Source organism: Malania oleifera, chromosome 5, assembly GCF_029873635.1.
Source record: "Malania oleifera isolate guangnan ecotype guangnan chromosome 5, ASM2987363v1, whole genome shotgun sequence".
In the NCBI taxonomy this organism is placed as follows: Eukaryota; Viridiplantae; Streptophyta; class Magnoliopsida; order Santalales; family Ximeniaceae; genus Malania; species Malania oleifera.
This window is the reverse complement of record NC_080421.1, coordinates 30846121-30874022: the sequence shown is the minus strand read 5'-3', so window position 1 is coordinate 30874022 and position 27902 is coordinate 30846121. Positions and strand designations below refer to the sequence as shown.

The window sequence follows — 27902 nt, the reverse complement described above, 5'->3', positions numbered from 1 at the left end:
TTGTTACCTTATAGGAAAGTAAAAATTATCTACAAAAATGTCTGAAGGAAGAAAACAAGAACCAACATGGGAACATGGGTACTTGATGCCCAAATGGATTTATTTGCAAATACTGCAGAATACAAATGAAAAGTGGTGGTGCAACAAGATTAAAAATGCACTTAGTAAATTATGACCTGCAACATAATTAAAATTCTGCGACAAAGTACCTCCAAAAGTTAAGTAGGAAATGAGAAAGTTTTAGAAAGAAAAACAATAGCTAAGGAAAAGAAAATAGAAAGAATGGATCAAATGAAAAATGAATTGCGTGGGAACTTGATGCGACCACAACAAATTGATGAAGAGGATGATGTTGACAATATGGCATACCCGCCTGACATTTCTCCCTACAAAAGCTCTGCATATCGTCAAGCATTCTATGCTTCAAAACAGATGGAATGGGAAAGAGACCAATCTCGTAGGTTTGCAGGTAGCCAACAAGAAGGCAGTTCAGGGGCTAGTAGTAGTGGAGGGTGACCTCCGATGAGGCAATCTCAAAGTGTGAGAGAGCCAAAAATAGAGCCATACATTTCAAAGTCTTCTCAATCTTACAAGTCAGACACAGCAAAACAAAAAATCTTGAAAAATTTATTCAAAGGAGGTAAAATAAAAGAATAAATGAATAGGTTGATTTTAAATTTTTATATATGATAATGTTCCACCTGAGAAGGCAAAATCACCTCATTTTAAAAACACCATATGGGATTGCCAATCAGCTGGAACAGGAGTCGACCGACACCCTATGAAATTAGAACAAAATACCTTGATTTAGAGATAAAAGAAATGTAAAGCCACATAGAAGAAGTGAAGAAAAAGTGGGTCACGTATGGCTGCACTGTAATGTGTGATGGATGGACAGACCCTACAAAATTATCCATCATAAATTTCATGGTTTACTCGAAACGAAGCACAATTTTTCTAAATTCAATAGATGCTTCTGACAAAATAAAAGACCATGAATACATATATTCCCTATTAAAACATTTTGTGCAAGAGGTAGGAAAGCAACATGTTGTCCAAGTAGTGACCGATAATGGCAGTGCCTACAAGAAAGCGGGTGTAAAATTAATGAAAAAATTCAATTTGTATTGGACTCCTTGTGGTACCCATTGTATTGATCTCATTTTTTAGGAGATTGGAAAAAGAGAGGCAATAAGCACAGTGATCTTGCAAGGGAGACAGATCACTAATTTAATATATAACCATGGATGGGTTCTTGCTAAAATGAGGGAGCACTGCCAAGGGGATATTGTGCATCCAGGAGTTACACGATTTGCTACAAACTACATTGCCCTTGATATAGCCTACAAAAAAACAAAAGTAGGTTTAAAATCTCTATTCACATCTGATGAATGGGCTGAGCATGCTCTTAGTTGAACAAAAATGGGTAGAGAAATTGAAAGCACGGTGCTTAACCATCAATTTTAGGATAGAGTGGCAAAAGTTTGTAACATTTATGAACCTATATATCGAGTATTGCATACAGTCGATAGTGAAGTGTGGCCAACATTAGGAGTTGTGTTTGAAGCAATAAGGGTGATGAAAGAGGCCATTAAAGTAGGTGCAAGAAGTGCAAGATGGGTTCTCAAAGTAATCAATGACCAGTGGGAAAGAACCCTTGAATATCCTCTTCATGCAGCAAACATAAAATATTTATAAATTTCAAGAAATTCATATATCAAATTACTTATTGCATATTTATATTTTATTTTATTTTATTTTATTTTATTTTATTGACAACTTATTTTTTAAATCCAAAATGTCAATATAAAGAAGGTGTTGGGGAAGATCCTTATTTTCTTGATGCAATTCACAAAGTTTTTAACACCCTTGAGCCACATTCCTCGGGCCTGGATCAAATTGGAAATGAGGTATATTTTTAAAATAAAATTTAAATAAAATAAGTCTTAATCCATGTTTAATTATTCAATAACAATTTGTTTTTAGATTATTCTATTTAGATATGCTAACAGAAGCATTGGAGAAGCAGCTGCTAAAGTAGCTAGGGCAACCATGGCACTTGGTAAGTATTTATATATAAATGTACAATACAAAGTTACAAACTTCAAGTACAATCTACTAAGTACTAACTTGTGTTCTTAAAATATCTAGCACAACTGATTGGTGGATGATGTATGGATCAAGTGCTCCAATCCTAAGGAAGCTAGCATTGCGCATTTTGTCACAAACCACATCTTCACATTTGCACTCAATTCACACAAAGCAAAGAAATAGACTAGCCTACACCAGACTTCAATAGCTTTTTTTTTGTTATTACAACATGAAACTTCGAATAAGAGATATGGAGGCCGAAATGGACAAAGTGGCTAAACAAGATCCCTTGGACCTTCTTGACATATCAGTTGAATTGGGCGATGAGGATGAATATCCACTTTTTCAGTGGATTAGACCATCTCATCTTGATGAACGAGACGGAAGTCCCCATCCACAAATGGCCAAGCATGCACGAGATGACTTTGGCATTGATGTTAATCAGGTGATGGTAGAAGAAGTAATATCTAGTAGTAATGATTCACAAATGAATCTTAGGTCTAGATATGGAATTTCATCCACTATGCCCTCTGGTGGTGATGATGATAATGACGACGATGATGCTGGTGGTGACGTATCTAACCCCAGCGGTAGTAGTGGGCAAGGTGGTGATGTTGGGGACTAAGGAGGAAATGAAAGATGGCAAGATTATAGACTAGAAGTGGAATATACACGTCCTCCCCAACTAGAAGATGAGGGTCCACAAAGAGAAACATGTCCAGTTTATAGGCAGTACAGTCGTAGAAAGAGAAAAGGGAAGATGCATCAAATAGAAGAGGATACCTTTCCCCTTAGTATGGAATCTATGAATATAGGAACAAAGCATGACTCTAATAATTATAGTGGTTATGAATCTACACAGAACAGCTCCTCACAATCTACATATGGCCAACCGTTTTCATATGCAAATGAGCAGGCACGACAATATGGAAATAGGCAACCACATGCCTATAAGTATGGACAAACAGGCCAAGAATATGGGTATGACCTTTTATGCAAATGCAAAACAATCCTATGGACAAACACAACAAGTAGAACCTGCAAGAAGACATCCTCGTACATGAAGATCTTCTGGACAAGTAGAAATTACCATGAACCAGATGACTATCGAGGAGTATGAACAACACATGTACACCTATACTCAATATTTTGGAAATTATCTAACATGGAGTGATTATTGTAAACAATATATGTCATCTCGAAATCCTAATGATAGGAATGGGAGAGATGACTTTGAGCCACCAAGAAAGTCCATGTGGTATTAGATCATAAAATGTATGATATTTATTGAAAATGTAGTTGTTTATATGATAAGTTGTTGCCTTAAATCATTAAAGGAATAGCTTCAAAACTTTATAATCATTTGAATATTCTTCACTTCATAGTTTGTTTCGCGATATGCATTTTAATATCCTACACACTAAAAACTTGTCATATATGCATTTTTTTTAAATGTATTTTGATATCATATTAAGCATAATCATCTAATCTAATATTTCCTAAAGTTTTATTGTAAATTTCCATCATTTACTATAAATTTCTGTAATTTCTTTAAATCGAAATCAAATCGAAATTTCCATCAAAATTTTCGTAAATTGAGACCATCGAAATCGAAATTTAAGTCTTTGGATATGACAATGTGATTAATCATGTTGCTAGTTTTTCTTTTTATGTTTTTGGAAAAAACTAAAAGTAGATTTTATATTTTCAGTCGCTGCTCAGATTGACTTTTGGAATCAAATCATCCATCTTACCCAAAAATTTTAATTAAAAATTCAAGGAAAAAGACCTTGTGTTTAAAAGATGATTTAAGTAAAAAATATACATAAATTTTCTAAAATAACCATTAAGCACCCCCTCAAGTTGGAGCATAGATATCATATATTCCTAGAAAATAAGCTGCAAAATAGACTTCACATAAGTAGTTGTAATGAGCTTTGACTATTGAACAAAGTGCAATCAACTTCAATGTCTTTTGTCTGCTCATGGTAGAACAGGTTCAAGGCAATATGAATAGCAACTTGATTATCACACATCAACTCCATAGATTGAGAATATGGAAAATCCAATTCTTCCAACATGTTTTTCAACCATACAAGTTCACATATAGCATGAGTCATGGTCATATACTCTGTCTCAGCACATGACTTGATCACTCTCACTATAATTTGTTTCTTACTTTTCAATGAAACCAAACTACCACTATTAGATAACCACTTTACTTAAAAACTTAAGCTATTAGGTTGTGGGCCAACAATGTACACAAACACTATCCCGTACGTGCAGCCCGACAACACGTGGAGAGATAAACACATGATAAATAACACCTAGGGAATACAATAATTTTTTCAGCACTACATAATAAATGTGGGCAACAAGATCAGAACCCAAGACCTCCTAGTAATCAAATCTAATACCATGTTAGATTACCACTTTACCTAAGAGCTTAAGTTGTTAGGTTGTAGGCCAACATTATATACCAAGTTTTAACAACCACCAAAAAAAAATACAGTACCAGATTGTGAATCTTTTCTTTGAAGGTGAGCCTGCCCAACCTGCATTTTTATATCCTTAAATATAAGTGAGACCTTGACCTTGACCCTGACATAAGAGACCTCTCCCATGTACGCTTTTGAGATATCTCAAGATGCAAATTACCACATCCCAATGAACTGTCCTCAAAGAATCCAAAAGCACACTCACAAAACTTGTTGCAAAGGATACATTTGATCAAGTGATTGTGAGATAATTGAACTTTTCAACAAGTCTCTAGTCTCATCCTAGGTCAACCAACAAATCAGTCATCTCTAGCATTAACTTGCCTTTTTTAGAATACATGGGTGTATCAATAGGTTTCGATCCCAACAGCCCAATCTTAACCAAAAGATCAACCACATACTTCCTCTTTGACAAACCATTCCTATAAGAGATCTGGATACTTCTATACCCAAGAAGTACTTCAACAGTTCCAAATTTATGGTATGAAACATAATATGTAAATAGTATTTTAGGCACTGGATACCTTGAGCACCATCACCTATAACCACAATATAATCCCCATACACAATAATAAGCAAAATTCTACTAGATAGACTATGATGATAAAACACAAAGTGATCTATTGTACACCATCAAAGGGTAAATTCAAGTACTATACATTCAATCGAGCAAACCATGCTCTAGAATGCTATTTTAACCACATATTGATTTCTTGAGCAGAAACACTAAGCCAGACTCCCCTTAGACCTCCTTAAAATCACCAAGCAGGAAGGCATTCTTCATATCTAAATTGATACAGAGATAAATTATAAGCGGTGGCTAAGGAGATGAAAAGGCAAACTGAGGCAAGCTTGGCAGCAAAGGAGAATGTGTCCAAATAATCCAAATCATACACTTGAATATATCCCTCAGCAACAAGACGTGCCTTTAGACGAGCCACAAAACCATCAAGGTTGACTATCACTTTATATACCGAACAACAACCAAACCACATATTTATCAGGAGGAAGAGATACCAATTCTCAAGAATCATTTTCTAGTAATGCAATCATCTCTTCAACCATAGCATACTAAGGTAAGCTTGGCAGCAAGGGAGAATGTGTCTACAACAACAAAAAAACCAAGCCTTACGTCCCACTAGGTGGGGTCGGCCATATGAATCTTTTTTTGTCAATTTATGCGACCATGAACCGTTTCTTTTAATAGTTTCACGGAGCTTAAATCCTTACTATCTCATCCCAAGTTATTTTAGGTCTACCCCTACCCCTTCTACTGCCCCTCATAGTAACTAACTCACTCTTCCTCACTAGTGCACTATGTGGACTACGTTACAAGTGTCCATACCATCTGAGTTGTCCATCCCTTATCTTATCTTCTATAGGAGCAATACCTAACTCACCGCGAACATGTTCATTCCTTAATTTATCTTTCAATGTTATACCACTCATCCATCTAATCATTCTCATCTCGGCAACTTTTACTTTTTGGATATTTTGTTTCTTCGTCGCCCAACATTCTGATCCATATAGAATAGCTAGTCTTATAGTTGTCCTATAAAACTTCTGAAATTAGGATGTATTCCCAAGAGGTGGGAGAATTGGGCTATTAAAATTTATTTGCGGAATTTATATTTACTTTAACCCTTAGTTATTTTAAGCTTCCACAATTACAAAAACAAGATATCTAAGCAGCGACCATACTATAATCTTCACAAGACACCAAATTAACAATATGAGTTGAATAATTTTGATATCATTGCTGCAGTTAAACAATTTATCTCAATAACTTTACCTTAACAAATTCATATCCAAATTCAGAGATTAAGATATGTCTTGGATTTTCAATCTAACAACACAATCAAAATAAATATGGATTCAATCACAACAAAAACTTATGTTCACCAAGTTCCAATATTCAGCAAGTTCACAATTTTCAGCAAGATTTCACTTTTCAGCAAGTTCTCAAATATTCAGCACGATTTCACTTTTCAGCAAGTTCTCAAATATTCAGCATGTCATTAAATATTCAGTGAGTTCTCAATGATATTAAAGCATACCCGCAGGTTATATCTTGAAAAAATAAAAAGAGTAAGGAAAGAAGAACTGAACACCGGATTGTGTACAAGGTTTGGCCACAGCCTATGTCCTTGCCTCAAGCAACCCGCTGTGAGGATTTCCTTTACCACTTCATTACCCAGGTGAAGCAAACCTCTCTCCATTCAAGGTGGAGCTCGCCTCTCTAACGAAAACAATGCTCTCGCTAGGCAACGATTCAAATACCCTAAATCGTCAAAAACAACACAAACAAGGCAAGATTGTTTGTACATAAGAATGCTCCTCAAAAGAGCATATTAGTACACGTTGGAATCACAATACTTCAAATAAATCAATATAGAAGTTGAAGCTCGAAAGTATATCACCAGAAATCTGATTAGAGAGTGAATTTCAGAAGAACAAATCAGATTTTTGTGAGTATTAAAGAAGAACACAGCAGCCTCTTCAGAAAAGTATTTCAGCAGTATAACCCAAAAGTTTGAATTGTCTGTGTGTCATTCCATACCCTAATAAGCGAGAATAATATGCATATATAGTGCACAAGGATTTCAAAAAGTTTCCCTCAAGTTTTCTCTGAATTTGGAAACCAATCATGCAAATTTTAGAAACAATATCAATGCAGTTAACAATTTAAACATAAACATCAGTCGATTGTGCCATAGGGTCAGTCGCATGTGCTCTTTTAAAAATAGCGCATTCTGAAAGTCAGTGCTGGGTCAGTCGACTGGTCCTGATAGGTCAGTCGCATGTTCCTATTATGTTTGCTCATTTTCGAAATCAGTAGCACTTCAGACTCCTGATGTTGAAACATCAGTCGCCTGACATTTCAGCCACACTTTGTTTTTCAATGTTTTGGTTCCAAATTTAAATTCATAACTTGGAAAACTTAATTTGGACTTTAGGAAAATATTTTCCATGAACATCCTACGAGCTTCAATCATCAATATTGAGATTTGAAGTACTTACATGAGACTTTGACACAATAATTCTATTTAAGTTCCTAAGTCTTCATGTTGTGAAACTTCCAATATTCTTCCGAGTTTTAATCACTTCTTTAATGAACTTCATGTCCCTCATGACTTGACGCTTTATATCCATCTTGGCTTATAGCTTTAAGTGTAAATATCATTCAAGCTCTTCAAGCATGTTCACAAGATCACTTAAGCTCTGAAACGTAACTTAAACAAACATGTAAAGTAACCTTGATTTGTTATCATCAAAACGAGATTAAGCCTGCCAACAACTTCCCTTTCAATTTTAAGGGTATTCAATGATCACAAAGCACACTTAAAGCACTTCTTCATTTTACCCAACCTGCTTTAACTCTATGCATTACATCGTTTTCAATTTCTCCTTCAGCTTGCATAATAGATCCAAGGTATCGAAATCTACAAGTGCTATGTATTTCTTCATCATCAAGTTTAACTTTGTCTCCAATATTCCTCCTATCATTACTAAAAGTACATTTCATATATTCTGTCTTATTTCTACTTATCCCAAAGCCTCTAGATTCCAAAGCTTCTCTCCATAATTCCAAATCAGTCTCTACTCCGTCCCTCGTTTCATCAATTAATACAATATCATCTACAAACAAAATACACCATGGAACCTCCTTTTGAATACTCTTGGTCAATTGGCCCATCACTAAAGCAAAAAAGATAAGGACATAAAGCATATCCTTGATGTACACCTATGGTGATTGGAAATTATCTAGTTTCTCCATCTATAGTCCTTACATTAGTCATTACTCCATCGTACATATCCTTAATTACATCAATATACCTCCTACATATACCTTTTTCTTTCTAAAACCCACCATAGAACTTCCCTAGGTATCCTATCATATGCTTTCTCAAGGTCAATAAATATCATATGCAAGTCCCTCTTCTTTTCCCTAAAGTTTTCCATTAATCTTCTTAAAAGATATATAACTTCTGTGGTAGATCTCCTAGGCATAAAACCAAATTGATTTTCTGAGACCTTCATTTCTAACCTTAATCTTTGTTCAACTACCCTTTCCCATAGTTTCATCGTATGACTCATAAGTTTAATTTCACGATAGTTATTACAATTTTGAATATCTCCTTTATTTTTGCATGTAGGTATTAAAGTGTTTTTCCTCCATTCATCTGGCATTTTCTTAGTTTTTATAATTGTATTAAATAAATTAGTTAATTATAATTCTGTTATCACCAAAGAATTTCCAAACCTCAATTGGGATGTAATTTGGTCCCATAACTTCCAATTTTTCATCTTTTTTAATGCAAACTTAACTTCGTTAACTCTAATTTTGCGAATAAATCTCATATATTTAGTCTTTTCCTCATTTGACAATTCTAAGTTTAACCTTCTATTTGGTTTTCATTAAACAACTTACTAAAGTAACTTCGCCATCTTTCTTTAATGTCTTTGTCCTTAACCAAGACAACATCAGCCTAAATTTTTATGCAATTTACATTTCCTAAGTCCTTACTCTTCCATTCTCTAGCTTTAGCAAGTTTAAATATATCTTTTTCCCCTTCTTTTGTATCTAATCTATCATACAAACTATTAAATGATCTGTATTTAACTTCACTAACAACCTTTTTTACTTTTCAAAGTTATCCCTGTTTCTAAATTTTTGCCACGTTTTATACCAAATTCTTTTTGTCTTTATGACTTTTTGTACATCTTTATCCCACCACCAACTTTCTTTGCTATTCGAGAATCTTCCCCTTGATTCACCTAAAATCTCATTTGCTATCTTTTTAATAGAGCTAGTTAATCTACTCCAAAGAGTATTTGTATCTATCCCATCCTCTATAGTTTGATCCCCATCTTTGAACATTTTATCTTTAAATTGTATTATATTTTCCCCTTCTAGGTTCCACAACCTAGTTCTCTTATACTGGTTTATTTTATCCTTTTTCTTCGATTTTTTAATACATATATCTAACACTAAGACTTTATGTTGTGTAGTTAGGCTTTCACCTGGAATAACTTTACAATCCTTGAATGATAAACGATCTACCCTCCTAGCAACAAGATGTGCCTTTAGACGAGCCACAAAATCATCAAGGTTCACTATCACTCTATATACCAAACCACCAAACCACATATTTATGAGGAAGAAGACAGCATCATTTTCTAGTAAAGCACTCATCACTTCAACCATAGCATTCCTCCATATAGAGTGCACTAAGGCTTCAACAAAAATTTTATAAGACAGAAATTGACTGCCATTTTGATTAAGTATAAAAATGATGGTGTTGTAGTGCAAGACGCATTTGTAAATTCAGAGCAGCTAGTCTTTTTTCAAACCCTACACTCAAAATTCAACTAATATCTTTGATGCTTATTCTGTACAGTATACTTGAAAACAACGAAATTGGTACAAAACTACCCTATTAAGTGGTTGGCATACTTCAAGTGCACAGGCACATACATATGCATGCACCCTATTTCAAACAACATGACTGCTGCAAGTACAACCTTATCAAGTTTGTTAAAACCAAGATCCTACAAAGGATTGTTGAGGGGGTCTGCAGGATTGGATCATAGGAGAGGATTGTGGATCATAAGATTCTACTTACAATGTAAAATAAATTAAAATTTATGTATTTGGCACTTCATATGACATTTCTCAATAAAAATAAGCCTAAACTTGGTAGAAAGTCTAAGAAATTTAAAAAAAAAAAAAAAAATGAAGCAAGGAGTGTAGCTAGCACCTAGCAAGTTTTTTCTTCAACAATTCTGACCCTAAAAATCTGAATAGTCTGAACTACAAAGTACTCTGCAAAGGGCAGACTGTTGCGAGCTTGTTAATTCAATAGTTGTAATTAAAAATAACGCTAAGAGAATGAAGAGGAAAAGGGAGAAGAAATTGCTTATTTTAACTCAAGGTCATTATGGACCATGATCGTTACGTAAAGGTTGCTACATAACCTCTACAGGACTGTTACGCCCAAAGGGAGAAAAGATTATAAAGAGGATAGTAATGATACAAAATTTACTATTTTTTAAATACTCACAAAAGATGCATTAATTAACAATCTGAAAAAAAAATAAAAATAATTATTTTTATAATATTAGAATTTGATATTTATGTTCTATATTTTTCAACTTCAACCTTCTTTCTTTTCTAGTTATTGTATATTTGTATAATTCATATGCCTTATGTTTCTCATAGATTAATAGAGTGTATAATGTATTTTTGTTTTATTAATTAAGTTAGCACACATAAGAATTTATCATGCATAAGAACAATAGTATAAATACACACACACATGTAATTTTTCTGTCAATGGTTGTTTAAAACAAATCTAAACTTCTTGCCCTTACCATGCATGCAAATACACTAATATGCACAAGGTTGTCCATGCCTAAAAAAAATTCACAGCTGTTACACCCGCTTCCCATTAGGTAATATCCGCTACTCCTGCTTCCCATTACACCTGTTACCATTACGTTACGCTACCCGCTGCTGCGATTTAAAACCATGGCGTCTATGGTTTTGCCATCAGACCATAAGAAGCGGAAGGAGAAGAAGGAAAAAGAGAAAAGGAAAAAAAAAAGCTATCTGTTTTAGGAAGAACTTTTTGTTAGTCTAAAAGGAACAGGAAAAAGAAAGCTATATGCCATCTGCTTTGGGGAAAAAGATAGGTCTCTGGCTTGTCAATAATAAAACAAAAAGAAGAGGGAGAAAATAAGAAGACTACAAAGATAATGCATAACTGCTACAAGGTTGCAACTTTAAGATCTCAGCCTGATTGTGCAACTACCTATTTGTTGCAAGTTGCAACCCTCTGGTGATCTCAGAGCTCACAGCAAGAGATGCTCAGTTGCACTCGACTAAAATCAAACAAATCCCAGAACAGGCTTGTTATTTTTCCCTAATATTGATGCATTTGGGCAAACTACACCAAATTTTGTGTCTATCACAAAACCAAAATGTTTGGGCCAATAAAAAGTATATCTTAGGCCTTTTTTCTTTTTAAAATCCTAGACGGGAAAAATCCATATTCTATTGCGCAAGTAAAATCAAAAGGATCCGAACTAGGCTCACAATCTTAAGATCCTAACAATCCAAATAGGATTCGATCCTACTTGATTAAGATTCTTCTTAAGATCCAGATCAATTAGGCAAGTCTGGATCCTAGGATTGCACGCTCCAGATTGGGATTGTGATAACCATTAACCTTATGCAGTACTAACATGTGACATAAAGATACAATCAGGGAAAAGACGCAAATGGGGCAAATTTATCCACCAAAAAATTTGATTTGATGGGATGATGATGGAGGATTGATCAGGAAGTTGAACTTAACATTGAGTTCAACTGCTCATGGTACAGCATCAATACTGTTCAAAGCACTGTAGCACATACATTTTTCACAAGTATTTTTGGCTTATTATTATTTTACAATGGATGGGTCCTGTGTTAGGGGTATTTTTTTATCTCTATTGTGAATTACTTCCTACTTCTGGAGTTTTTTTTCCATTTTATCTAGTGATGTATTGTTAAGGTTGAGCTAGTAATAGTCATAAAAGCTCTACTGATTTTTCTCTCTGGAGAATTTAATGAAAGAAAACAATCATCTCATAAACTGCAGAAAGTATGAGGCATTCCTTTTCCCCAGGAATGATACCTAGAGTGATGCTAAGAGTTTTATACTTTCTTATCTTTGTTATTTTGCTTGCCCCATATATATATATAACAAAAGAAGAGATTTCATTGATAAGAGAAGAATTTACAAAAAGGAGAATAAGAATTCTCCCGTCAAAATTCTGAAATAATCCAGAAAGCTAAAAGATACCTCCAATCTCACAAAACCTTCAAAAACCTAACTCCCTTAAAGCAACCAAAGCAAACACAACATAAAGAGGCCAGGAATTGAATCTTCTCCCAGACCAGGTGCCAATTCAATTATATCCCTGAAAAATCCATGCATTATGCTCCAACCATAATCCCCAGAACATAGCAAAAACACCGCATTATTTCCAAAGTGCTGCCCTCTCCTTCTTCCGAACCCCTCAAAATAAATAGACAATATTCCCTCCACCAAAACCACACAAACCCAAGTTTCACCGATCACACCAAGAAATTTATTCGAGATTCTCAAAGCATAATCACAGTGAAAAAACAGATGAGTTGCTGTTTCAGAATTCAAATAATAGAGCACGCACACGTCTGGAGATAAGGTCTTCAAAGCTCTACTGATTTGCAACAGGTTATTAGTATCGACTTCATTAAGCACAATCAGCCAAATGAAAGCCTCAATTTATGGGAAAGCTTTGTCCTTCCAAATAAAAGAATATAAGGGAAAACAAGAATTGGAACGGTTTCAAAAACTCAAAAAATGATATTCAAGAATACACACCTGAATGATCCAAAGCCCAAGATCAAGTATCCCTAGCTGAAGAAAAATGATAATTGTCCACCAACAAAAACACAATGGTAAGTTCCGTCAACTCTCTATCATTTAGAGATCTTCTACAATGAAAATTCCAAGAAACCAGAGGGCTACCCAAAATAATAACAAAGAAGGAATCCTACTACTCTGCCCTCAGCTCAAACAAAAGATGAGGGAAAGATATGGCTAGAACATCATTCCCCAACCACGGATCTTTCCAAAAATGAATCCGAGAACCCCTCCCCACCACAAGTTTAATACAACAACAAAAAAAAAATCAAGCCTTAGTCCCACTAAGTCGGGTCGGCTATATGAATCATTTTCCGCCAATTTATGCGATCATGGACCATTTCTTTTGATAGATTCAAGGATATTAAATTCTTACTCACTATCTCCTCCCAAGTTATTTTAGGTCTACCCGTACCCCTTCTACTCCCCCCCACAGTAACTAAGTCACTCTTCCTCATAGCTGCACTATAAGGCCTACGTTGCAAGTGTCCATACCATCTGACTCGTCCCTCCCTTATCTTATATTCTATAGGAGCTACACCTAACTTACTACGAATATGTTCATTCCTTAATTTATCTTTCAATGTTATCCCACTCATCCATCTAAGCATTCTCATCTCGACAACTTTTACATTTTGGATATTATGTTTTTTCGTCGCCCAACATTCCAATCCATATAGCATAGCTGGTCTTATAACTATCCTGTAAAACTTCCCTTTCAAGTTTAAGGGTATTCTATAATCATAGAGCACACTTGAAGCATTTCTCCATTTTACCCAACTTGCTTTAACTCTATGCATTACATCATCTTCAATTTCTCCTTCAACTTGCATAATAGATCTAAGGTATCGAAATCTAAAAGTGCTATTTATTTCTTCATCATCAATTTTAACTTTGTCCCCAATATTCCTCCTATCATTACTAAAATTACATTTCATATATTCTATTTTATTTCTACTTATCCTAAAGCCTCTAGATTCCAAAGTTTCTCTCCATAATTCTAACTCAGCCTCTACTCCGTCCCTAGTTTCGTCAATTAATACAATATCATCTGCAAACAACATACACCATGGAACCTCCTTTTGAATACTCTTAGTCAATTGGTCCATTACTAAAGAAAAAAGATAAGGACTCAAAGCAGATCCTTGATGTACACCCGTGGTAAATGGAAATTCTCTAGTTTCTCCATCTATAGTCCTTACACTAGTCATTACTCCATTGTACATATCCTTAATGACATCAGTATACCTACAACATACACTCTTTTTTTCAAAAACCCACAACAGAACTTCCCTAGGTATCCTATCATATGCTTTCTCAAGGTCAATAAATATTATATGCAAGTCTTTTTTCTTTTCCCTAAACCTTTCCCCACCACAAGTTTAATGTGAGGAGTAAATAAGGGAACTGAGAAGTAGATCTCTGTGGGTTCTCTGATAAATGTAGCAAACGAAAATCGATATCCCACCTATTCTCACCCAATCCATACTTACTTCTAATCACACTATGCCAAAGGGAATGATCTTCTAGAGGAAAACGACATTACCATTTAGCTAAGAGGGCGATACTTTTTTACACCAATTTTCCAAGACCCAGCCCTCCCTCCCATTTAGACCTGCAAACTTCTTACCACCTTACTATATTATCCCCGAAACTCCTAACTCCAGACCACAAGAAATCTCTCATAATTTGCTCAATCTTATTACCAGTCCCTGCTGGAAAAATAGACAAATAATATAACGTGATACTAGATAAGTAGGCCAAGATAAGGGTGATACTACCCCCAAGGGAAAAAAGAACCACCTTCCAACCACCAAGCCTCTAGGCTACTCACTACACTATGAGATTCCAAAACTCCACACATCTAGGATTACCCCCAAAGGGATTAGGGACCCCTTAATAAGTCAAAGGCGAATCCAAAAGAGCACCTCATTCCCTAACTCATTCAATAGGCACATTAATACTTGCTAAGCCATTTTTCTGCATATTAATTTCAAGCCCCGAAACCCTCTCAAAGACTTTGAGAATGGCCAAAATACAATTGAAAGAAGGGTTATGATCCTCTAGAAAGATAATAGAATCATCTGCAATCTAAAGATAAGAAACCAGAATTCTCCCCACTGCCACACCTGTCACCCAAGGTCTTAAATTTCTTTTACAACTCAAATTTTGAAGCTCCAAAAGTACGGAAATTTTGACATAAATTTCGATTTCGATGTCAATTTCGATTTTGATTTCGATTTGAAAATATAACAAAATATCAATAGCAAAGCATGAAATTCTTTGTGAAACTTTAGAAATGGTTAACAAACATAATAGTGTAAGTTTTAGGACTAATAAATTACAAGTTAAATACATCTATGTTGTGTATGAGGTGGAAAAGTTGAAATATAGTATGTGTATCAAACATATTTGTTAGATAATGTACAGTAAACATATTCAGCTCATATAAAATGGAATTCATAAATCATTCAAATATTATTTATTATACAAATAATGATAATTTAGATATAAATGGTTAAATAAAATGCTGCTGTAAGTTTTTTCTTTTCATATAATTTCAAAAGCATTTGTAATAATATTTTGTTTCGATAAAATTAAATAAAATAATTAAAAGAGAAATTTCACTTCACTCCTAAATCTCTTATTTGAATTCCAAGGAAATTTCATTGTATAGTAAAGTTTTGACAAGTTTCGCTGAAATTTCGAGATTTCGATAAATTTCGGGATGATTTGTTGAGATTTCGATGGAAATTATGCAAGACGGAAATCGACTGCCATTTAGATTTTGAGGGTGACAGAAACCAGAAATTTTGACTGAAATTTCGACAATTTCGCGAAAATTTAAGACCATGCTCTCACCAACACCCCCCCCCCCAAAATCCACAGACCTATCCGCCATTCTACTCAACACATTAGCTACTAAAACAAACAGAAAGGGGGAAAGTGGATCACCTTGTCTAATACCTCTCGAAGCCGTAAAACAAGACATAGGTTCCCAATTCAATACTAACAACCACACATTAGACAAACAACCCTATTACCCACCGGCACCAATGGTCACCGAAACACTTTCTCAAAAAAATATATATATCCAAAAAACTCGAACCAACTCCATCATATAGGCATTCTCAAACTTCAATTAAAAAATGAAACCCCTCTTCTTCCCCCCTACAAATATCCTCCACCACCTCATCAGCCACCAAAATAGCATTCACAATATGTCTAACCCCCCCCCCCCCCCAAACCCAAAAGCAGTTTGAGCCATAGATATACCCATATCAAGCACTGCACTCAGCCTATTAGCTAGAAATTTGGTGATAATGTTACAAACACTAGAGATTAGGCTGCTAATACTTCTAAAGTCCTCTACCTTAATAGATCTAGATTTCTTAGGCACAAGGGCTATAAAAGTGGAATTAATGATCATGCTCAGAATACCATTACCATAAAATTCAGCAAAAGCTTTAGGCAAGTCATCCTTAATAATATCCCAGCAATCTTGAAAGAAATCCAAATTAAAACCATGAGGACTTGAAGCCTTATCCCTCTCCAGCCCAAAAATTAACCCCCCCCACCCCCCCTCTCATCAAAAGGTCTCTTTAACTTGAGCATCTAATTTCTAGAGAAGGGATTCTAATCTAACCCCTTAACCATTGGTTGACAAGCCTCTTCCTCAAAATAAAGATTTTCAAAAAAAAATCCAAGATCTCCAAAGAAATCCTATGAGGATCATTAACAATTCTCCCTCCCCCAACCTCCAAGTCCGTAATCATACTTTTCCTCATCTTTCCATTAGCTGTCCTATCGAAGAACAAATATTACAATCACCTTTGCTGACCCATTTAAATTTCGTTTTTGCCTCTAGCTATTCATTTCACTAAAAAAAACACTGCTTGCAATTTATTCTTTAGAGAGACACCTTTTGCCTCCTCACTCTCCAAGAGATTGGTCCTCTTTTCCTTTCTATCCAAAAAATCCAACTCACATAGGATGCTTCAATTTTTATAACTTCAACATCATCAACACCTCATTCCAATGATTCAGCTTCTCCTTCAGATGTTTCAACTTCCTAATAAACTAAAAACCATCCCAAACCCTCTCCATGTTTTCTTCCAGAGAGCTTCTCACTAATGGCATAAAAGAAGCATGGTCCAAGGACATATTCTCAAACCTAAAAGGAGTGGACCCCAATATATCCTACTAGATTCCTACAAAATAGGGAAGTGATCAAAAGTAAGAGCAGTTTAGGAAAGGTTACAAAATTCATCCTCCCAATCACTGCAAAAAAAAAAAAAAGAAATCTATCCAGTCAACTAGACACCACTCTAGGCCCCCCCTTCAAAGACCAAGTAAAGGTAGCATTGCTCTAAGGAATATCTCTCAGGCCACACTCCCTAATAAATGGGTCAAATTGCTGCAAACTAGTAGTAACTCTCCTTTCTTCTCCCCCAAAAACCTCATTGCACGAAAATACCACTCACAACACGCCAAGGGGAACAAAACCCAAAAATGTAATAAAGCTCATCCCAAAAAGCACTCCCTAAGAGTAGCTCTAGGAGGACCACAAACAGAGGAAACGCAGCATTGACCTCTCCCTTTCACTTTGACAAGAACAAAAAAGGAAAAGAAACCCACTAAATAAGAGCAAGAATCCCACATGATTAGAACACCTTAGAAGGACCTTGGGAGCGTAAAAGTCCGATTCCCTATGCCGATCACCTCAGATACTCCCAACGGTCCCTCAGTCAATCATCTCCATTTTAGTTTCCTGAATCACGACAATATGCGAGAAAAACTTAGACAAGACTTCCTTGATTAGGCTCCTTTCCCTGACACCCACTAAACGTCTCACATTCCAACTGATAATCTGCATATCCTGACACACTTACAATCCTTCCCAAGCCCTTTACCATCCACACAGTTAATGGAAGAAACCAAATTTCTTAGCTCTTTCTGGACTTTCTTTTTCTTTTTCTGTAGGTCCTAGGGCTTAGATCCAACCTCATCTTCTTACCTGGATCCACTAGTTTCAGGCTTAAATCTTATAGGAGTTTATACAAGTCTTTAAAGTCTCTCTCTCCTCCCTCATAGCTAAAACCAGAGCCCTCTCCCCTACAAGAATCCTCCCTTTGGTTGGCATACAATATTAGAAACAAAATGAGGCTGAGTGAAAAAGGGAAAGATACCATTACTAGTTTTAGAGGAACATGGATACCCAAAAGAAACATCTACCTTTTCATCATTATCCCCATCAAAAACCAAGGAAAGAGTACTCAAATTACCAGCATGAAGGAAATCAAGCTCAGGGCAAGAAGGCCAAGACACCTTATCATTTAAGGCAATTAATTGGTATGAAAAATGATTAACAAAATCTTTACCGTCCTAGGTACACGTAGGATCCCAATGGTGGCAGTTTAACTTCATTTGCAGCAAGGTGTTTCCAATGAGTTCATTTTGTCTCAAACTAGTCAAATCAACGTCTCCATTCACTTCAAATAGCTCAAATAGACCGTTCTCCTCCACAAGTTTGAACTCAGTTCTCAGCTTGTCAACTAATAGTTCCTTCTAAGAATTTCAAACACTTCTCATGTCATCCTCCAAATCATACAAAGAATCAAACTATGTTTCCTCTACAATATTAACATTCTGATTCTCCTTAGAATCTGATTTTATAGGAGATAATTGGTTACTCAAATTAAGATTCGATTCCTTTTAACTGACTGCATCCTTCTGCCCAACATTACGACTCTGCCCATCAAGACCATGAGTTCCCTTCTCCCCACCCTCAGTTCTGGTAAGCTTCATGTTAACATTTGAAGCACACCTGCCGGCCTCATTAGGAGGAAATGCCCTTTCTTTTCAACCCGCATTAGTTTTTCCTGCAAAGACCAACCTATCTTGGGTCTCTGAACATAAGGCCCACTCATTTCCAGCACTTTAAGCTCATTCCAATTTTTGAAATTTGAAAATCTCCCAATATCTGTAATACTCTTAATTAAAAGTAATTATTTTGTAAATAAAACAACTGAGTCCCTGCGATTCTGGACTTCGGCATTCCCTACATTGGCCTCCTTCATTGCCGAAGTAACCCTGATTACGTCGGAAAAAGAGCAGCTAGCTGAAGGTTAACACTACTTTCTGTCTGCTTACCCTTCCTTAAGGATGCTCTGCGAACATCCCATACACTGTTCCTCCTCTAGAATTCTGATGTCCAACCACCTCCCTCCACTAATCTCCTTCTTCAGCAGGACAAAATTGCCCCTCTCATTTGAAAGAGGTCTAATACAGACCGCCCAACCTATCTCTGTTATGGAGTGAGCCCCTCTGCCCATCTCTATTCCTCCCAACCCCTCACATAGAACCCCCTTTGCCTTTGTCACCCAGATAAATTTGTGCATCTTCAGCACAATGAAGGAAACATGCGACCCTGCAAATTCAGTGATATGAAATGTTGAAAAAGTCTAACCAAGCACACTGAACACCTTTCTATCAATTTTAACAGTAGAATGTTCTCCCATTTCTAGTACCAAAAGGAAAAAATGATGATCAGCTTTGGCTGACGCTTTGAATTAAAGAATAATGAATGGTCCTGGTGTGGAGTAAGTAGGATCAAATTCACTGGTGATATTAGGAAAATTGGCTATGGCTGAGACTGCAAATTAAAGAACTTTTGTAGTGCAATTCTGTTTTGGAGAAAGGCAAATAAAAAAAGGCTGGCGTTGCCTGAAGGATATCAGATGGAAGAAACAAGTCCTCTGAAGGTAATCAGGTGGTTCTAATAACGAGGATTTGGAATCGATGGTGTTCGAAACGAATGGGATCGATTTTCAATCTCTATGACTGGTCAAGCAACGAGGTGTTCTGGTGTAGGGTTTTCCAAAGGAAGAAAAGAAGTTCTGGCAGAGAGACGAGCGACAATACAAACAAAGAAGAAAGAACCGTCAAAGTTTGACTTCTGTGACTGGATGATGGAGTGACGGGAACTTGAGATAAGGAGACTGTCAAAGGTCGCTTGTGTGACTGGATGGTCTAGTGACGGGAAATCAAGAGAAAATGATTTCAAGGAGAAAGGATTTAGAAACAAAGGAGGGGAAAGAATTGCCAAGCTCACAGCCTTGATGGGGAGAGATGTCGGGAGGAGAGCATACTTTTCCAACATTAAGGTATCCAAAAATATTTTAGGACATGGCTTTGTACGATCTTGCTTGCCACACACACACACACACACACACACATATATATATACACACACACATATATAATATTTATTATTTGATTAGTTGCCTCCAGATCAAATCTAGATCCCTGATTTTCTAGCTTTAATTTTTTCCATTCCCCAATTTCTTTAGCAAACCCTAACCATATATCGATTTCCTATGCATATATATATATATATCAATTGACTCCAGTCTAGATTTGAGTCCCTGAATGTCTAGCCTTGATTTTTCCCAGTACCCAATTTCTTTAGCGAACTCTAACCCTATATCAACTTCTCTAATTTTCTCAGTCGCCCCGCATCAAATTCAATATCAGAGCAGTTGCAGACAATACATACAAAGGGCTTAACGTTCCTGGCAAGGACACTTTAAACATGTTCGCCTTAATTTTGGAACAGGGATTACGACAGGCATAGGATCCCTGCAAGCAAAGCGCCAGGAAAATAGAAATGCAAATAATAAACCACAAAATTACGAAATATTATTAATGTTGTGCACCTGGCCAATAAGTGGAAAATATAGCTGGGCAATATATAATTTATCTTCATGCTTTTGGTATCGAGCATCAAACTCATGCTTGCACAAAAGTACCACCAAGATTCTAGCTGCCTACCAAAAGCAAAGTAACTGTTATGAGAAAACAGAACAGCATTTTTGGTAAGTAAAAAACAGAGGTCACATCTACACAAAAAAAAAAAAATACAGGACACAAATGAATGTGTGCAAAGTGCACCCAAGGTCTTAAATTTCAAATACAACTAAAATTTAAAAGCTTCAAAAGTACAGAAATCCGGTGGGAATTTCAATTTTAATTTTAAAAATGATGGAAATTAGTAGTAAGGCATGAATTCTTTTATAAAAATTCAGAAATAGTCAATAGACATGATTACGCAAGTTTTAAATCAAATACATTATAAATTTAAACACATCAATGACAGGTATGTTGTGCATGAGGTGCCTTAGCTGTAGCATAATATTCCTATTAAACATATTTAGTTAATACAAATGAAAGTCATAAATCAGTTAAATATTATTTATTACACAAATAAAATAATTTAGACATAAATGATTAAATGAAATGTTGTTGCTACTATCTAAGCTTAATTTTTCATATAATTCCAAAAGGTCTTGTAATAATCTTTGGTTACAAGAACATTTAAGATAAATTAAGGTAAAATTTTCATTTTTCATTTAAATTTCAAATTTGAATTCCAAGGAAATTTCAATCTATAGTTAAAACAAGCTTCACTAAAATTTTGAGAATTCAATAAATCTTAAATGATTCAGTGATGGAAATTTTTCAAGACAAAAATTAACTGCCATTTTAGTTTCAAGGGTGGTGGAAAGCAGAAATTTCAAAAATTTCGTGGAAATTTAAGACCATGAGTGCACCAATGGAAGAAACAACAAAACCAATTTGGAACAAAGGACTTCACATTTCTGAACTAAACTCACTTTTGAACGCTGAGATAAATCATCATGATCCCAGGTCAGGAAAAGCTCTTGAATTAGGACAGATGAAAGGTAGTTCCTACAGCATGACAAGGAACTCGAAGTTAGACAAATTTACAATCATATGACTAAAGGGAATAGTCATTGGGTCTACCATAATACTACGCTGTAATTGATCGTTAGGGGCATAATTATGTAAAATAAAATTCAAACATTTAGGATTAATGTTTGATAGCCGCACAACAAAAAGTTTGGAAATATTTTTAAAACAATAAAATCAAAAAATATAAAACAAAAAGAATGTCAGAAATCTTCAGCAAATGCATGGCAACACAATACAACATTTATATATAAGTCAATAAAGCATTCCTCCTGCCTGCCCGCCAGCCCCTGGGCGCCTAAATAACGGGCAATTGTGTTTAATGTAGGTTGACATGATTCTTAAATGACCTATTGGGACAAAGATGAAGCCAATGATGACCAATGACTTATATCACCATTTATAAAATTTCATTTCTGTTTAATAAAAGAGGAGGTAAACGGAAATAATGAAAAATATTGATAAAAGGTACCAAGAAGACCCTCTATATAGATTTTTTGGTGATATTCTAATAAATCTAAGATTTTTTTTGGACAGAAAAGAAAAGAAAATTCATTATCAGAATATTAATATGCAGGTTCCTCAACCAAGGTCTTAAATTTCGATTTCGACTCAAATTTTGACACTCCAAAAATACGAAAATTTCAATTTCGATTTGAAAAAATAATGGAAATTAGTAGTAAAGCATGGAATTCTTTGTGAAACTTTAGAAATGGCTAACAAACATAATAATATAAGTTTTAGGACTAATATATTACAAATTAAATACATCTATGTTTTTTATGAGGCGGAAAAGTTGTAAAATAGTATGTGCATCAAACATATTTATAAGATAATGTACATTAAACATATTCAGTTAATACAAATGAAATTCATAAATCATTTAAATATTTATTTAGTATACAAATAATGATAATTTAGACATGAATGGTTAAATAAAATGTTATTGTAAGTTATTTCTCATATAATTTCAAAAGGACTTGTAATAATCTTTTTTCGAAAAAAATAAATTAAGATAGAAATTTCACTTCACTCCTAAATTTCTCATTTGGATTCTAACGAAAATTCATCGTATAGTTAAAATTGCAACAAGTTTCGCTAATATTTCGAGATATCGATAAATTTAGGATGATTCGTTGAGATTTCAACGGAAATTATGCACGATGGAAATCAACTGCCATTTCGATTTTGAGGGTGATGGAAATCGGAAATTTCGATCGAAATTTCGACAATTTCGTGGAAATTTAAGACCATGTCCTCCACGATATAACTTTCAAGGAAAGGAGGCTTTGCTCGGACCAACTTAGTCGCACCACTACTAAGATTCCAAGGTAAAAAAACACTGAGCCATAAAATAGACAAACAATGTACCTGTCCGAAGGATCTCTCCCTGGCATTTCCACAAAAAGGTCATGATCACATATAATCTGCAGAAATGTGAGCTTGCAGTCATGCAGAACTGACTGGCATACCCCAGAGAACTTGTCCAAATACAAGGAAACCTGCAGCAAATCAAAGACATATGAGTGCAAACAACGTGCAATGAACAGTGACTGTTACTAAAATAACAAAAGTACCAACTAACAAATGCCAGCGAAGCTTCATCTTTTGAACGCAACATTACAAGCATTAGCTTCTACTATGCACTTTGTTACAACTCCACCCAAGAGAAATTTTCACCTGCTTATGTGAGTGAAATTCATAGGTTTGGCATAGTTCCAGCACCAGTTAATTTATAGACATTGACATCACACATATTTTTGAAATTAAAAAAAAAAAAAAAAGTGAACAATAAATTTCCATTAAAAAACCTGATCTTTTCCTTTAATCTTATACTCTTCACTTGAAAAACTACGATATCCTCCAAAATAAAGGCTTTTACTAGGCCTATAAACCTCAAATTGGGTTAAGTCTAATGAGTAATGATTTGCTTCATACAAGAGCACCAAGCCAAATAAAGCACTTCCTTTTTAGTACAGGTGCTTTATTATCAAAGTGGAGACATTTCTTCACATATTTTCTTGCATTGTTCATTTTCCTGGGGCTATTTTGAATAAGTTGTTTAGTATTTTTGGCTTCTGATTTTCTGTAGACCAGCATGAGTAATAACAAAAGGGATAACCCAGTAAGTTGGAATGTGGTTAAGAGGCACAAATGAGAATGCAATTTTGGAATAAGGAATTTGATGTCTAATAACATTAATCAAGTGGAATTGCGGGAACATGATCGTGGAGGTTACCTTTAGAAACAGATGCCTTGGGCACAAGGTTATTGAGACATGTAATTATGGTAGAAAGTAGAGGCAGGATTCAGAACCCAACTATAGATGGATCTAATTGTGATTAGGCATTGGAGTAAGATAGAACACAACTGGAAAATTCTGGCAGAAATAAAACTAGGAATTTAGGTAGTTAAGGTTAGGGTTTTATGATGGAAAAGACGAAAAAGTACTCTAGTGTTTCAAGGATGTTAATGGATTAGAATAAAGAATTGCTATCACAATTGTAAAGACAAGGAGAAGATGAATTACAGTACTGTGCCTGAGAGGAGGAAGAGGAGGAGAATAGAACCTAGGATATCTACTCGCAAATATGAAGACTTGCCTTGCAGTTACTAGAGACCACTGCTTGCTCATGCTTTACATTGGCCAAAATTCCCCCAGGAATTTATCATTAAAATTGAAAAAATAAAAATCAAATCTTGCGTTTCCTTATTTTTTAACAACAAAATTGAAATTTCCATAAATTTGGACCCTCTAGATTTCCATCCACATTTAACATCAAAATTTTTAGTCTCATTAAGAGTAAGTATTCATTGCAGCTGGGATGGGAAAGAGTGTTACACTTCTCATCCGGGCCATTGGCAGTTTGTCTGCCAGGTTTCTCACTTGTGTTTTTTTTTTTTTACTTGCTCTGGGGGTGGTAATGTTGCTCACTTTCGAGAGGATCCTTGGGTCGGTCAATTTCTTTTGCTGTCTTGGCACCTCACCATTTTTAGGATTTCTCCCATGAGTAATGCTCCAATCAATTCTTTGTATTTTTTGGAAGGGGTTCCTGTTCTTGGGATTTCCCTTCCTCACAAAATGAAAGATAAGTTGTTGAAATTGCCAATCTATTGAGTTCTGGATTCTTTTAACCAATTAAGGTGTAAGATTTGTATATGGATTTGGGATGGCTCAAATTTTTTTCTCTTTTAAAACCTTTCTATTGCACTTACTGAAATATCATCAACCTCCCACCTCTTTCCTCCTAATCTGGAAAGCTCAGATCCCCTCTACAATTAATGCATTTATGTATATCAATACTAATGCCTTATTGCATGTGAGGATAAACAATAAAGTCATTAGCTCTGATATTGGTGTGATGTGCATGAAATCTACAAAATAAGTGAGCATTCTTTTTTAACATTGTCAATTTCGTAAGAAATATTTGAGAACATTTTTTTACCTTGCCTAGAGAGGTATGGCCTATGGGGGATTCCAGAAGCAGTGGATGACTTTATGTTGGTAAGCTTTAGGGGTCTAGAAGAACAAGAAAGGTTATGCAGTTTTGCATGGAAGGGTATGTTTTAGACCATGTAGATGGAGACGAATGCAAGGATTTCTAGGCAGAGCAATCCATATCTTATGGTACAAATTCTTTTCTTTTTTTTTTTTTCCTTTTTTTTTTTTGGCCAAGGGAAGGGGACACTCCCCTTAGGCATTAGCTTTAGGATTTTCCGTTTTTTTTTTTTTAAATATTTCTTAAAATAATTTATAAAGGGATGCGAGAGCTGTCTTTCTGTAACTGTTCTATAGTTACATTTGTTGGAGGATGCCACACTCTCCAGTCCTTGTATTTCTCCTTTTTCACTCTCCAATGAATCTTTTCTTTAATCTAGTAAAAGAAAATTTTTGAAGAGCACTAGATTTGAGCACCTACTTTGGCAAGTTTCATTATCTTCATTTTAACAGATTTGGAAAGAAGGTAGACTCGTTAATATGCTATTTTGCAGTTATCGAACATATTGGTGGTACCCGGTGCAGGATTTTTTTTTTACAGCAAAAGAAATATATTAAGATAGAGAAAAGAGAGAATTACAACCTAGGAGAGACAAAAAATCCTCAAAGCAAAAAGAAAGGGGGAAAAAAAAGGATAGAAAGAAAACCCCGCTTTAAACCCTCCTAGCCCCATCAACCGAACTTTATTCCCTCAATGATCCTCCATCCAAAATCAGACTTAGAAAAATTCCAAGAGTCCTCCAAATAAAAAAAATTTCCGCCTCATTTATTTTTAAAAACTTACCCCGATGTAAGTCTGAACTCATACAACTATTTAACAGGTAAATTTTCTTACTTTTCCCTTCCTTCCCAGTTGTATGATGCTCATACATCTTTATATCCTCAGCCAGTTAACACTCTTTTGCATAAATTCTTTCTTACCATAAAACTCATTTCCCCTGAACAATGACAATCACCAAAGCATTCTCCAATCTGGCATCCAAGTGACTGCAACAGATTCTGACCCCCTGAGTGCAGGAGAATACTCTCATCTCCAACTAGCTGCATCTCCAGCTCCCCCGAAGAATTTCCACTTATAACTGCTTCATTCTTGGACAAACAACCTTGCTCTTTGTACTAATCGATAGAATTTCGGGCCTTTCCAATAGTTGAAACACCATAGAACGATATCCCTTGATCCGCATTAGAAAATTGATCAACTCCATGGGTCATTACACCAATCTTTTGGGCATTATTAGCACTAATTATATAGTAGTTTGTTCATGGCCCAACTATGATCTTTCACACCCAACCCATTTTTATCACGAAAACAAACACCCTAGCTCAATCTTCATCTCTTCCTCCTTCCAACAAACCCTAGCCACCTCAAAGAGTCTTGCAATCCCTTTCGTAGCCCTAGTTACATTTACTGACGAAGTCTTCATCCTTGAGCAAGAACTGAAGGTTTCCAACAGAGAGAAAGCTAGTTTTCTTTGTTTGTAAACCACCACCATACCAAATAAATAGCTTACCTTTTCGCACCATCGCACCCTTCCTCCATTTCTGCTCATCTCAATTGCTTCCTTGACCCTTCTCGACCTTCTGTCTCAACACCATCTAGCTCCATGATCAATGGACTGGCTAGCTTCCTTCATCTTTGCCACCCACATTGGTGACAAAACTCCCTCACTACCTCAAAAAGCCCAATCCAAAGCTTTGCCACCCACCACCTTTCAAACCCTTCGGAAAAACACCATAAATATCTTCCCTTTCCACCCCATCCCTATCTCCAAAACCACCTCACCTTCAATCCCAACATTAAATAAAATCCCAATTGATTTGGGAATCATAACACACTAATTAGAAATCTCAATTGATTTGGGAATCATAACATTAAATATAAAATCTCAATTGATTTGAAAATCCTAACAAATTAATTAAAAATCCCAATTGACTTGAGAGTCCTAAAATTTCCACCTACTTCAAATCAGCCTTGTCTTCAAGGCTGAGTAGCAATTAACTCCGAGAATCTCTCCTCCAAGGATTGATAAATTTCGCAAGATGCTTCTTCAAATGGTAAGTAAGACAAGTGAACTAAAAATTTTGTGATGTCTCAATTTCTACGTTTGACCACTCGATGATCCAGAATTTATTGTGGCTGCACTTGAACCTGACTAGTAGGTGCAACATAAGGCAAGTGATGTTACACTGTAATTTGCTCCCCTAACTTCTTTTTTAGGCAAGAGACATGAAAAATTTGATGCACCATATAACTTGTTGGTAAGTAAAGACAATAAGCAATAGGGCTTGCACATTTCAGGATCATATAAGGCATGTAGAACGAAGGAGACAACTTCATTGAAGAATGAACAGTCACAAATATCTATCCATAGGGTTGTAGCCTAAGAATACCCAATCTCCTACTAGGAATTCCCTTTCACTATAGTGCTCCTCACCTTGCTTTTTCATTCAAGCTTAAGCTACAACAATATTTTCCTTGAGGAGCTAAAGTACTTTGTCTCAATCATGTAACTCCTTCTCAACTTGATCAATTCTAGATGATCCAACTAAATAATAGCAAAAACAATTGAACAAGAGGACCTCGAC

At 35.5% G+C, this 27902-nt stretch overlaps 1 protein-coding gene across 1 annotated transcript in view; it reads right to left on the bottom strand.

Annotated features, from left to right (window-relative positions):
- The window catches only part of LOC131155773 (guanine nucleotide exchange factor SPIKE 1), a 134142-nt gene that overhangs the window by 20773 nt on the left and 85467 nt on the right, over positions 1–27902 (bottom strand). The window contains exons 20-22 of the mRNA XM_058109165.1: positions 23189–23319; positions 21721–21796; positions 20764–20874 (exon numbers count right to left, since the gene is read on the bottom strand). Coding sequence (XP_057965148.1) covers positions 20764–20874; positions 21721–21796; positions 23189–23319 — 318 coding nt within the window. The remainder of the gene's footprint in view (positions 1–20763; positions 20875–21720; positions 21797–23188; positions 23320–27902) is intronic.